This window comes from Eriocheir sinensis, chromosome 12 (genome assembly GCF_024679095.1).
Source record: "Eriocheir sinensis breed Jianghai 21 chromosome 12, ASM2467909v1, whole genome shotgun sequence".
Taxonomy (NCBI): Eukaryota; Metazoa; Arthropoda; class Malacostraca; order Decapoda; family Varunidae; genus Eriocheir; species Eriocheir sinensis.
Window position 1 is genome coordinate 16,309,556 of NC_066520.1, and position 12,777 is coordinate 16,322,332.

The window sequence follows — 12,777 nt, forward strand, 5'->3', positions numbered from 1 at the left end:
GTGAAGAGGTTGAGTCGCTCGAGTCGTTCTTCATAGGGTTTCGTCCTCAGTGATGGTATCATCTTCGTGGCGCGGCGCTGTACTCTCTCAAGTAATTCAATGTCTTTCCTGTAATTAGGAGACCAGAATTGCACGGCGTATTCCAGGTGGGGCCTTACCAGCGAATTATACAAGGTTAACATAACTCCCGGCGTCTTGTATTCGAAGTTCCTCGATATGAACCCAAGCATTGTATTGGCTTTCTTACAGGCGGACTTGCAGTGTTTTGTTTGTTTCAAGTCACTGCTGATGGTGACCCCGAGGTCTCTTTCCTCTTGCACTACATGTAGTGGTTCGCCACCCATGTGGTATATGTGGTTGCTGTTTCTGGATCCGATATACATTACTTTACATTTGGTAGTGTTGAAGGACATCTGCCATTTTTCTGACCACCGAGTGATCAGGTCCAGGTCTCTTTGGATAATTTCGCAGTCTGCCGTCGTGAGGGCCTTCCCACCCACCTTTGTGTCATTGGCAAATTTTGAAAGATTGGATTTTAATCCTAGTTCTAGGTCGTTGATATATATGATGAAAAGTATGGGTCCCAGCACTGACCCCTGTGGCACTCCACTTGTGAACGGTAGCCACTCGGAGGCCTGTCCGTTCAGTACAACTCGTTGTTTTCTTTCAGTGAGCCAGTCTTTGAGTCTTTTGAGGAGGAGGAGGAGGAGGAGGAGGAGGAGGAGGAGGTAAGGGGGTTGATGGGACAGGAAGATAGGAAGGAGATAAGAAGGGAAGGGTGGAAGGGGAGCTAAAGAAGAGGAGGTACAGTCTCAGTAAACATTAAAATTCGTGTGTTTATGTTCGAGAGTTTGGCAAAATAGCAGTAGTAGTAGTAGTAGTAGTAGTAGTAGTAGTAGTAGTAGTAGTAGTAGTAATAGTAGTAGTAGTAGTAGTAGTAGTAGCAGTAGTAGTAGCAGTAAAGGTGATGGTAATAATAAAATTAAAAATATATATAAATGCTGAAGCGACCTACGATGCAAAAGTCTAAGGAAAGACATAAGATTTGACAGTGATAATAAAAACTAATAATAAAAAAAATAATAATAAAAATAATAATAATAATAATAAGATGAAGAAGAAGAAGAAGAGGAAGAAGAAGAAGAAGAAGAAGAATGCACACCTGTTAATTGCTTTCCTTTTCCTGTTCTTCATCATCTCTTTCCCATCCTCTCCCTTCCCTTCCCTTCCCTCCCCTTCCTTCCCTTCCTTTCCCTTCCCTTCCCTCCCCTACCCTTCCTTCCCTTTCCTTCCCTCCCTTCCCTTCCCTTCCTTTCCCTCCCCTTCACTCCCCTACCCTTCCTTCCCTTTCCTTCCCTCCCTTCCCTTCCCTTCCCTTCCCTTCCCCTACAGAGGTAAGTACTAATATACCTGTGGAAGACGCCAGGTGTTCGGTAACTGTCCATCGCCCGCAAGGAGGAGGAGGAGGAGGAGGAGGAGGAGGAGGAGGTTAGGTTAGGTTACTGCAATTACATAAAAACCAACACATTCCTTGGTGAGATTTAAGGAGAAGGAGGAAGAGGAAGAGGGAGAGGAAGAGGAAGACGAGGAGGAAGAAGGAGGATGTTTTATCAAACTAAGTTACCTTCATTTATCTCTCACTTCAATCAACTTCTCTCTCTCTCTCTCTCTCTCTCTCTCTCTCTTTAATAAGTCGGGCAACACTGCAGGGAGAGGAGGACACACTTCTGCTGCCTTCCTTGCTGTCCGGCTCTCAGCTCACTTTCGCTTCCCTTCGTTGTCTCACTTCCGCACTTATTTACATTCAGCTGTACTTCAATTATCATAATCACGATGCGCCTTGACATTGTTCTGGCGATGCTGTGGTGGGCCCTGGTCACCAGCCTGCTCCTGGAGAGCATCGGGCTCGGCCCCACAACCCCGCTCGCCGAGGAGCTGCCCGCCGCCGCGCCTGGGGAAGGAGGACCACCGGCGGCACAGCTCGGGGCCCAAAAGGCGTGGGTGACTGCCGTGGGTCTGCTGGCCGAACAGGAGCGGACACAGCAGGCCATGCAGGACCTAGCCAGACAAAACGCCCTCCTGTCCGTCCTCCTGCTGCAGGCCACAGATGAAGCCAGCGTCCTACACAGGGCGCTGCTGGCTCAACAAGCGGCTTGGAGACACAAAGAACAGCAAAGGTCAGCGCTGGAGGAAGAAAACAGCGGGCTCCTCAATGACCTGTACTTATTGCAACGCGAAAATAACGTCTTGCTCAACGACCTTTATAAGGCTGGGAAGATCATTCACAGGATGCGAAAAGTTGTGTTCTCATTCCGGGAAGAAAACAACGGCCTGCTCCGTGACCTGAGTAACGCTAGGAAAGAAACTGACAGGCTGCAAGAAGTCGTTTCCTTCTCCTGGGAAGAAAATAATGGTCTGGTTAAGGCGCTGATCACCTGCCGGGCAGAGAATAACGACCTTGTGAAAGCGCAAGCCATCTCAAACGATGAAAAATCCGAAATTGTCAAAGCGCTGGACATTACCAAGGCTGAAAACAACGACCTTGTGGAAACGCTTGACATTACCAAGGCTGAAAAATCCGACCTTGTGAAAACGCTTGACATTACGAAGGCTGAAAAATCCGACCTTGTGAAAGCGCTGGACATTACCAAGGCTGAAAAATCCGACCTTGTAAAAACGCTGGACATTACCAAGGCTGAAAACAAAGACCTTGTGAAAACGCTGGACATTACCAAGGCTGAAAATAAAGACCTTGTGAAAACGCTGGACATTACCAAGGCTGAAAAATCCGACCTTGTGAAAGCGCTGGACATTACCAAGGCTGAAAAATCCGACCTTGTGAAAACGCTTGACATTTCCAAGGCTGAAAACAAAGACCTTGTGAAAACGCTGGACATTACCAAGGCTGAAAAATCCGACCTTGTGAAAACGCTGGACATTACCAAGGCTGAAAACAAAGACCTTGTGAAAACGCTGGACATTACCAAGGCTGAAAAATCCGAACTTGTGAAAGCGCTGGACATTTCCAAGGCTGAAAACAACGACCTTGTGAAAGCGCTGGACATTTCCAAGGCTGAAAACATTGACATTGTGAAAGCGCTGGACATTTCCAAGGCTGAAAATAACGACCTAGTGAAAGCGCTGGACATTACCAAGGCTGAAAAATCCGACCTTGTGAAAACGCTGGACATTACCAAGGCTGAAAAATCCGACCTTGTGAAAACGCTGGACATTACCAAGGCTGAAAACAAAGACCTTGTGAAAACGCTGGACATTACCAAGGCTGAAAACAAAGACCTTGTGAAAATGCTGGACATTACCAAGGCTGAAAAATCCGACCTTGTGAAAGCGCTTGACATTTCCAAGGCTGAAAACAAAGACCTTGTGAAAACGCTGGACATTACCAAGGCTGAAAAATCCGACCTTGTGAAAGCGCTTGACATTTCCAAGGCTGAAAAATCCGACCTTGTGAAAGCGCTTGACATTACCAAGGCTGAAAAATCCGACCTTGTGAAAGCGCTGGACATTTCCAAGGCTGAAAATAACGACCTAGTGAAAGCGCTGGACATTACCAAGGCTGAAAAATCCGACCTTGTGAAAGCGCTGGACATTTCCAAGGCTGAAAATAACGACCTAGTGAAAGCGCTGGACATTACCAAGGCTGAAAACAACGACTTTGTCAAACCGCTGGACATGTCCGAGGAAGAAAATGACGACATTGTAAAAGCGCTAGACATGTACAAGGAAGAAAATGACGACATTGTAAAAGCGCTGGACATGTTCAAGGAAGAATATGACGACATTGTAAAAGCGCTGGCCATGTCCAAGGAAGAATATGACGACATTGTAAAAGCGCTGGCCATGTCCAAGGAAGAAAATGACGACATTATAAAAGCGCTAGACATCTTCTTGGAAGAAAATTACGACTTTGTAAAAGCGCTGGACATGTCCAAAGAAGAAAATGACGACTTTGTAAAAGCGCTGGACATGTCCAAAGAAGAAAATGACGACTTTGTAAAAGCGCTGGACATGTCCAAAGAAGAAAATGACGACTTTGTAAAAGCGCTGGACATGTCCAAAGAAGAAAATGACGACTTTGTAAAAGCGCTGGACATGTCCAAAGAAGAAAATGACGACTTTGTAAAAGCGCTGGACATGTCCAAAGAAGAAAATGACGACTTTGTAAAAGCGCTGGACATGTCCAAAGGAGAAAATGATGACTTTGTAAAAGCGCTGGACATGTCCAAAGAAGAAAATGACGACTTTGTAAAAGCGCTAGACATGTCCAAAGAAGAAAATGACGACTTTGTAAAAGCGCTGGACATGTCCAAAGAAGAAAATGACGACTTTGTAAAAGCGCTGGACATGTCCAAAGAAGAAAATGACGACTTTGTAAAAGCGCTGGACATGTCCAAAGAAGAAAATGACGACTTTGTAAAAGCGCTGGACATGTCCAAAGAAGAAAATGACGACTTTGTAAAAGCGCTAGACATGTCCAAAGAAGAAAATGACGACTTTGTAAAAGCGCTGGACATGTCCAAAGAAGAAAATGACGACTTTGTAAAAGCGCTGGACATGTCCAAAGAAGAAAATGACGACTTTGTAAAAGCGCTGGACATGTCCAAAGAAGAAAATGACGACTTTGTAAAAGCGCTGGACATGTCCAAAGAAGAAAATGACGACATTGTAAAAGCGCTGGACATGTCCAAAGTAGAAAATGACGACTTTGTAAAAGCGCTGGACATGTCCAAAGAAGAAAATGACGACTTTGTAAAAGCGCTGGACATGTCCAAAGAAGAAAATGACGACACTGTAAAAGCGCTGGACATGTCCAAAGAAGAAAATGACGACTTTGTAAAAGCGCTGGACATGTCCAAAGAAGAAAATGACGACTTTGTAAAAGCGCTGGACATGTCCAAAGAAGAAAATGACGACTTTGTAAAAGCGCTGGACATGTCCAAGGAAGAAAATGACGACATTGTAAAAGCGCTGGACATGTCCAAGGAAGAAAATGACGAACTTGTAAAAGCGCTGGACATGTCCAAGGAAGAAAATGACTTTGTAAAAGCGCTGGACATGTCCAAAGAAGAAAATGACGACTTTGTAAAAGCGCTGGACATGTCGAAGGAAGAAAATGACGACTTTGTAAAAGCGCTGGACATGTCCAAAGAAGAAAATGACGACTTTGTAAAAGCGCTGGACATGTCGAAGGAAGAAAATGACAACATTGTAAAAGCGCTGGACATGTCGAAGGAAGAAAATGACGACATTGTAAAAGCGCTGGACATGTCCAAAGAAGAAAATGATGACTTTGTAAAAGCGCTGGACATGTCGAAGGAAGAAAATGACGACATTGTAAAAGCGCTGGACATGTCCAAAGAAGAAAATGACGACTTTGTAAAAGCGCTGGACATGTCCAAAGAAGAAAATGACGACTTTGTAAAAGCGCTGGACATGTCCAAAGAAGAAAATGACGACTTTGTAAAAGCGCTGGACATGTCCAAAGAAGAAAATGACGACTTTGTAAAAGCGCTGGACATGTCCAAAGAAGAAAATGACGACATTGTAAAAGCGCTGGACATGTCCAAAGAAGAAAATGACGACATTGTAAAAGCGCTGGACATGTCCAAAGAAGAAAATGACGACTTTGTAAAAGCGCTGGACATGTCCAAAGAAGAAAATGACGACTTTGTAAAAGCGCTGGACATGTCCAAAGAAGAAAATGACAATATTGTAAAAGCACTGGACATGTTCAAAGAAGAAAATGACGACATTGTAAAAGCGCTGGACATCTTCTTGGAAGAAAATAACGACCTTGTTAAAGCGCTGGACATCCCAAACGTTGAAAATGGAGGACATGCCGCCCATGAATCTGCTCCCGTCGTCTCCGAGGAAGTCGGTCCTGCAGAAGACGAGCCCAATCTTCCACCGTCACTCGTTCCCATCGAGGAGGCCAAGGATACAGACGACTTGGATTACAGTGTTGAGCTCCTTCCAGCTGACGGAACCCATGACACTGACGAGGACACTCTACAACAATGACCATGATATGCTCCACTGACTTCGTTCCTGTTGAGGAAGACACCCCTCCCTCTCCCCATCCTTCCCCCCGACGTAACTCCCCTATCGTCGACCTCCCCTCCTCCCCCCTCCCCCTCCCGGCTTCCTCAACCCTGGCAGGTTCTCTCGGTCACCGGCGGTTCTTCGGGACAAAGCTCTGGTTCAATTTCTCTTGGAGCCCTGAGCATCTTGCACCAAACCGCGCTGTATTTCTCACGTTTCTTAAAACCTTTCTATCTATCAGTAAATTTATCCTAAAGGTACTATAGTATTTCCATTTGAAACTGGCCGGTGGGGTGTAGGCCTATGCGGGTCAGCCCCGCCCCACATATCTGCCACATACTCAAGACTTCGCGCACAGGAAGGAAGGAGAAGGGGAAAGGGAGGAGGAAGAGAAGGAAGGAAATGGTAGAAAAGATGGGAGGGAAAGGAAAGGGAAGAAAAGAAAGGAGATTAACAGTGGGTGTAATAGGAGAAAGAGATAGATAAATTACACACACACACACACACACACACACACAGGTAAAGAAAACAAAACCCTTACTGAATTAGTCATCTCTCTCTCTCTCTCTCTCTCTCTCTCTCTCTCTCTCTCTCTCTCTCTCACCTGCGTCACGGAATGAAGCGTAAGTGAATTATTGATGATTATTACGGAGTGAATTAACGAGAGGGAGGGAGGGAGGGAGGCAGGGAGGGACGCTGGAGAGAATGGAGGGAAGAGAGTGGACGGAAGGGAGGGAACAGAGGAGAAGAGAAGAAGGCAAGAGGACAGAATAGAAGAGCAAGGAAAAGGGCTGATAGAAAAAGATGAAGGGGAGGATGCGAAGGGAGAAGATGGAAAAGAAAAGGGAGAGATTGAGGGAGGGAGTAAGGAGGGAGAGAAGGTAAGGAGGGAAAAGAGAAGGGAAGGGAGGACAGAAATGAAGAGAGAGAGAAGAAGGCAAGAGATAGTAGATAGATAGATATAGATACAGATAAACAGAGCGAGAGCGAGAGCAAGAGAGAGAGAGAGAGAGAGAGAGGAGGGACAAAGTGGCTTATTGATTCACGTTATTATTGATGTCGAAGCTCCATTATCCACAGGTAGGCAGGTCGAGAGAGAGAGAGAGAGAGAGAGAGAGAGAGAGAGAGATCCAATACCTGCACCTGACTCCATTTTTAACATTATTACCTTTTCTTCCCTTGCCAAAGATAATAATAATAATAATAATAATAATAATAATAATAATAATAATAATAATAATAATAGTAAGTAGTAGTAGTTGAGAGATTAGAACTATTTCCATTACCATTATTATCATTATTAAAATATTCTTCATTGTCGTCATAAGTAGCAGAAGGAATGCAGAGATTAGTAGTAGTAGTATTACCTGGAGGCAGAGGAGGAAGAGGAGGAAGAAGAGGAGGACGAGTAAGAGGAGGAGGAGGAAAAAAAAGGGTAAGAGTAGGAGGAGGATGAGAGGGGAGAAGAAATAGAGATGAAGAAATAACGTGAAAAGAAGGAGGAAGATGAAAAAAGAGGAGGAAGAGGAGGAGGAGGAGGAGGAGGAGTAGGAGGAGGAGGAGGAAAAAGAGTAAGAGTAGAGGAGGATGAGAGGGGAGAAGAAATAGAGATGAAGAAATAACGTGAAAAGAAGGAGGAAGATGAAAAAAAGAGGAGGAAGAGGAGGAGGAGGAGGAGGAGGAGGAAAAAGAGTAAGAGTAGAGGAGGATGCGACGGAAGAAGAAACAGAGATGAAGAAATAAAATGAAAAGAAGAAGGAGTAGGAAGCAAAAAAAAGAAGAGGAAGAAGAGGAAGAGGAAAAGCGATACGATGAGGCACAGGATAAAAAAAAAAAGAGGAGGAAGAAGAGTCGGAGTAAATGATGAGAAAGGAGAGGGATGCGAAGGAGGAAGAATATAAAGAAAACAACAAAAAGAGGAATAGGAGAAAGAGCAATAAGAGGAGGCACAGGATAACAAAAAAGAGAGGAGCAGAATGAAGAAAAGGAGAAGGAGAAAATTATGTGAGGGAGATGAATGCGAAGGAGGAGGAAGATGAAGGACAAAAAAAGAGGAATAGGAGAAAGAGAACCAGAAAAACAAGGAGGTAAAGGATAATGAAATAAAAAAGAGGAGGAAGAGAAGGAGGAGGAGGAGGAGGAGGAGGAGGAGGAGGAGGATAAAGAACAAAAAAAGAGGAATAGGAGAAAGAGGAACAGAAAAACAAGGAGGCAAAGAATAATGAAACAAAAAAAGAGGAGGAGGAGAAGGAGGAGGAGGAGGAGGAGGAGGAGGAGGAGGAGGAGGAGGATAAAGAACAAAAAAAGAGGAATAGGAGAAAGAGAACCAGAAAAACAAGGAGGAAACGGATAAGGACAAAAAAAAATAGGAGGAGGCGGAGGTGGAGGAGGAGGAGGAGGAGGAGGAGGAGGAGGAGGAGGAGGAGGAGGAGGAGGATAAAGAACAAAAAAAGAGGAATAGGAGAAAGAGGAACAGAAAAACAAGGAGGCAAAGGATAATGAAATAAAAAAAAGAGGAGGAGGAGAAGGAGGAGGAGGAGGAGGAGGAGGAGGAGGAGTAATGATGTGAGGGAAGGTACTCCGGGTGAGGACTTACAACACTAATATTACGTCTCTCAAAGAAGATTACCCCCCCCTGTCCTCGTCCTCCTCCGCCGCCTCCTCCTCCTCCTCCTCCTCCTCCTCCTCCTCAAGGGTTCCCTGGAGACATAAGCAGGTAATGGAGGTCACCTTGGCTTCTCCCTTACCTTAGCCTGGAGGTACACCCTCTCTCTTGCTTCTCTATCTATCATCCCTCCCCTCTTTCCTCCCCTATTTTCGCCTATTTTCCTCCTCCTCCTCCTCCTCCTCCTCTCTTAATCAGAACACAAACTTGCCTCCCCTCCCCTCCCCTCCCCTTCCCTCCCCTCCCCTCCCCTACCTTCTCTTCCCTCTTCCTCTTAATCAACGTGCCTTTCCCATCCCTTCCCTCCCATCACCTCCTAATTCCCCCTCTTCCATTAAGTAAACGCCCCTCTACCCTTCTCTCCCTTTCTCCCCTTCATATACTCCCCACCTCAACCCTCCCTCTCCTCTTCCTCATTTTCTTCCTTCTGTCTCTTCTTTCCTACTCCTCTTATTCCTCTTCGTCTTTCTCTCTTCCTTTTTCTCATATTTTAGCCTTCTGTTTTCTCCTCTTCTTCATCCTGCCTCCCCTTACTCTCTTTCCTTTTCCTCTATCTCCTCCTTTCCTTCCCTACCTTTCTCATCTTCCCCAATTTTACCCTCCCTTTCCTCTTCCCTTCCTTCTCTCTTCTGTCTCTCTCCCTCACTACCTTGCTATTTCTTCCTCCCTCCCTCTCTCCCTCCCTCCCTTGGACATTCTTCCTAATTTCCGTTCCCTTTCCACATGAAAAAAACATCAATTTTCTCACTTGTTTCCTCCAGTGTTCGTTTCCGTCTCTCTCTCTCCTCCCTCCTCCCCCTCCTCCTCTCCCTTCTCCCTCTCCTCCCCTCCCCTCCATTCACTTCTCTCCACTCCTTTTTTTATATCTCCACTTTTTTTTGCAATTCCCTACATTTCACCATTATCTGTCCTCCCTCCCTCCTCTCTTCTCTCCTCCCCTTCCCTTCTCTTCCTCATCCACTCCCGTCCCCTCCCTCCTCCCCCTCCCTCCTCTCCCCACTTTCCTCCCTTCCACTTCCCTCCCCTCCTCTTCCCTCCATTCCTGTCCCCTCCTTATATCTTCACTTCTTTCCAATTTCTTACATTTCAGTCAGTCTTCCCTCCGTCACTCCTTCCCTTTCCTCCCCTCCCCACTCCCCACCTCTCCCCACTTCCCTCTCCTCCCCTCCACTTTCCTCCCATCCTCTTCCCTCCATTCCCTTCTCCTTATTTCGGTCTGTCTGCCTCCTCCCCCTTTCTTCTCCCTCCTTCCTCCCCCCTTCTTCCTTCTCCCCCCCTCCATTATCTCTCCTCCTTTCCTCCGCACTTTCCTCCAATTCCTTACATTTCCAGTCTTCATAAACCAGCGACATTCACCCACACTCACGCCTTTCCTCCTCATTTTTCCTCTCCCCTTCTCCCCCCCTCCCCCTCTTCCCCACCTTCCCCATACTTCCTCCCAGTCACAAATCACGGACATTTACTTTCCCTTCCTACAACCCCTTTTTATTTCTATTCCCCTCATCTTTGCAACTTTTCCATAACCCTCCCCTCCCCTCCCCAACCTTACTCTACCTCCATTCAGTCGCCTCATCTTCTTCCATACAAATGAGAGAGAGAGAGAGAGAGAGAGAGAGAGAGAGAGAGAGAGAGAGAGAGAGAGAGAGAGAGAGAGAGAGAGAGAGAGAGAGAGAGAGAGAGATGCGGAGACAGGTGGAAATTGGAGGCGTGAGGAGGAAGGGGAAGGAGGGGAAGTGAGGGGAAATGAGAGAGAAATAGGACTAGAGCTTGGGGAGAGGGGAGGAGAGGGAGGGAGAGGGGGGGAGAAGAGGACGAGGGTGACAGACGGAACAATGATTGGATGAAGGGGGGGAGGGGGCAGGGGGGGGAGACGAAGGGGAAGGGCGACAGGAAGAGGGGAAGAGGAAGAGAAGAGGGTTGGAAAGGAAAGGAGAGTAATATTGAAAGGGAAATGAAGAAAGCAGGAAAAGATTAGTGGGAGGGAAAGTCGATTCAGGAAAAGGAAAAGGGGAAAAAGGAATGAAAGGAAAATGCAAAAGGAAGGGAAGGAAAAGAAGAAAAACAAAAGCAAATTAAGGGAAAAGGAAACCATCAGCAAGGCAGGAAAAGGCAAACAGAAGACAAGGAAATCACATGAAAAGGCAAAGGAGAAAATAAAATAAAAAGAGAAGACAGGAAGATGAGCATGAGAACCGGGGTGATGTCGAGGCAAGGCGGGGCGGGGCGGGGCGGGGCGGATGGAAAGTTGCCACACGGGAACAAAAGGAAAGGAAAATGAGGAAAGAGGAAGAAAAGGAAAAGAGAGGAAAAGGAGGGAGATACCTGGTGGTGATGTCGGGTCGGAAAAAGGCCCCCCCCATAAAGGCAATACAAGGAAAGGGCAAAAAGAAGAAAAGGTAATCATAGGAAAAGACATGAAAATGAGGAAGAAAATTAAGATGTCGGGGAATGAAAAGATAAAAAAAAGGGGGAAATAAATGGAAAGGCCAAAAAGAAAAGGAATTAAAAGGAAAACAGGAAAAATAGGGAAGGAACTGAATGGGGTGATGTCGGGGCAAGGTCGGGGCGGGGTCGGGTCGGGTCGGGTCGGCAGGTCGTCACCCTCCCACCTGTATTGATTATTCACCAGGTGTATCACGCTCGCCGCCCATCACTGGCTCACCTGTTGCGCGCCGCCCAAACCCCCGCCCCCCCTTCGAACCTCTCAATCCTCCCCCCCTTCCCCAGCTCCCCCAACTAACAAAGGGAAAGTGGGAGTGGGAAAAATAAGAAAGAGAAAGAAAACTAAGAAAAAGAGGTAAAAGAGAGAGGAATTAATTGATTGATGGGGAGAGAGAGAGAGAGAGAGAGAGAGAGGGCGAGAGAGAGAGAGAGAGAGTTGTTTTCCTCTCACCCTCTTCTTGCCCTTATTTATTCCGTTCTCTCTCTCTCTCATTTTTGCGTTCACTCTTCTTACTGTCGTTTTACTTCCTTCCTTCCTTCCTTCCTTCCTTCCTTCCATCCTTCCTTCCTTCCATCCTTCCTTCCTTCCTTCCATCCTTCCTTCGACACAAAAAATTATCCAAAGAGACCTGGACCTGATCACTCGGTGGTCAGAAAAATGGCAGATGTCCTTCAACACTACCAAATGTAAAGTAATGCATATCGGATCCAGAAACAGCAACCACATGTACCACTTGGGTGGCGAACCACTACATGTTGTGCAAGAGGAAAGAGACCTCGGGGTCACCATCAGCAGTGACTTGAAACAAACAAAACACTGCAAGTCCGCCTGTAAGAAAGCCAATACAATGCTTGGGTTTATATCGAGGAACTTCGAATACAAGACGCCGGGAGTTATGTTATCCTTGTATAATTCGCTGGTAAGGCCCCACCTGGAATACGCCGTGCAATTCTGGTCTCCTAATTACAGGAAAGACATTGAATTACTTGAGAGAGTACAGCGCCGCGCCACGAAGATGATACCATCACTGAGGACGAAACCCTATGAAGAACGACTCGAGCGACTCAACCTCTTCACGTTGGAAAAGAGACGACTGCGGGGAGACATGATACAAGTCTTTAAGTATCTGAACAAGCTCAGCAACGTTGATCACTCCAAACTCTTCACGCTACAAACTAACCTGAGAACAAGAAACAACGGAAAAACAATTCAAGCAAAGCGATGCAATACCGACATCGGCAGGAGTTATTTCTCGAATAGAGTTGTTCGCCACTGGAACAGCCTCCCTGCAGAAGTGGTTAGCGCAGAGACCATCAACTCCTTCAAGAAACGCATTGATCGCCACATTGCTGCAACGGGTGTGAACTGAACGTTCCCAAGAGTAGATACACAAGTGCTTTAATCCTTCCCTGCAAGCCACTCCTATGGCGAACGGATTGATTAAATCACTGAACGCAGGCAGCCTAGTAATGAGCCAACAGGCTTTCTGCTGCCTGCTAGTCCATGTTTCCTTCCTTCCTTCTTTCCTTCCTTCCTTCATTGTTATTCCTTCCCTCTTCAGTTTTAAGAGAGAAACAACAACGAAAAGAAGAGGAGCAGGAAAAAT

The 12,777-nt window shown here is 46.2% G+C and overlaps 1 protein-coding gene across 6 annotated transcripts; it reads left to right on the forward strand.

Annotated features, from left to right (window-relative positions):
* The first annotated feature begins 3,406 nt into the window (after window positions 1-3,406).
* LOC126997499 (coiled-coil domain-containing protein 1-like) lies at window positions 3,407-6,367 on the forward strand. 6 transcript variants are annotated; one of them, XM_050858615.1, is made up of 2 exons: window positions 3,407-4,710; window positions 4,963-6,367. In XM_050858615.1, the coding sequence occupies exons 1-2, from the start codon at window positions 3,694-3,696 to the stop codon at window positions 6,040-6,042; spliced, it is 2,097 nt and encodes a 698-aa protein (XP_050714572.1). In that variant the 5' UTR covers window positions 3,407-3,693; the 3' UTR covers window positions 6,043-6,367. The 6 variants fall into 6 exon arrangements, with proteins under 6 accessions (XP_050714572.1, XP_050714573.1, XP_050714574.1 ...); XM_050858616.1 differs by having other exon boundaries at window positions 5,005-6,365; XM_050858617.1 differs by having other exon boundaries at window positions 5,128-6,360.
* The last annotated feature ends 6,410 nt before the right edge of the window (window positions 6,368-12,777 follow it).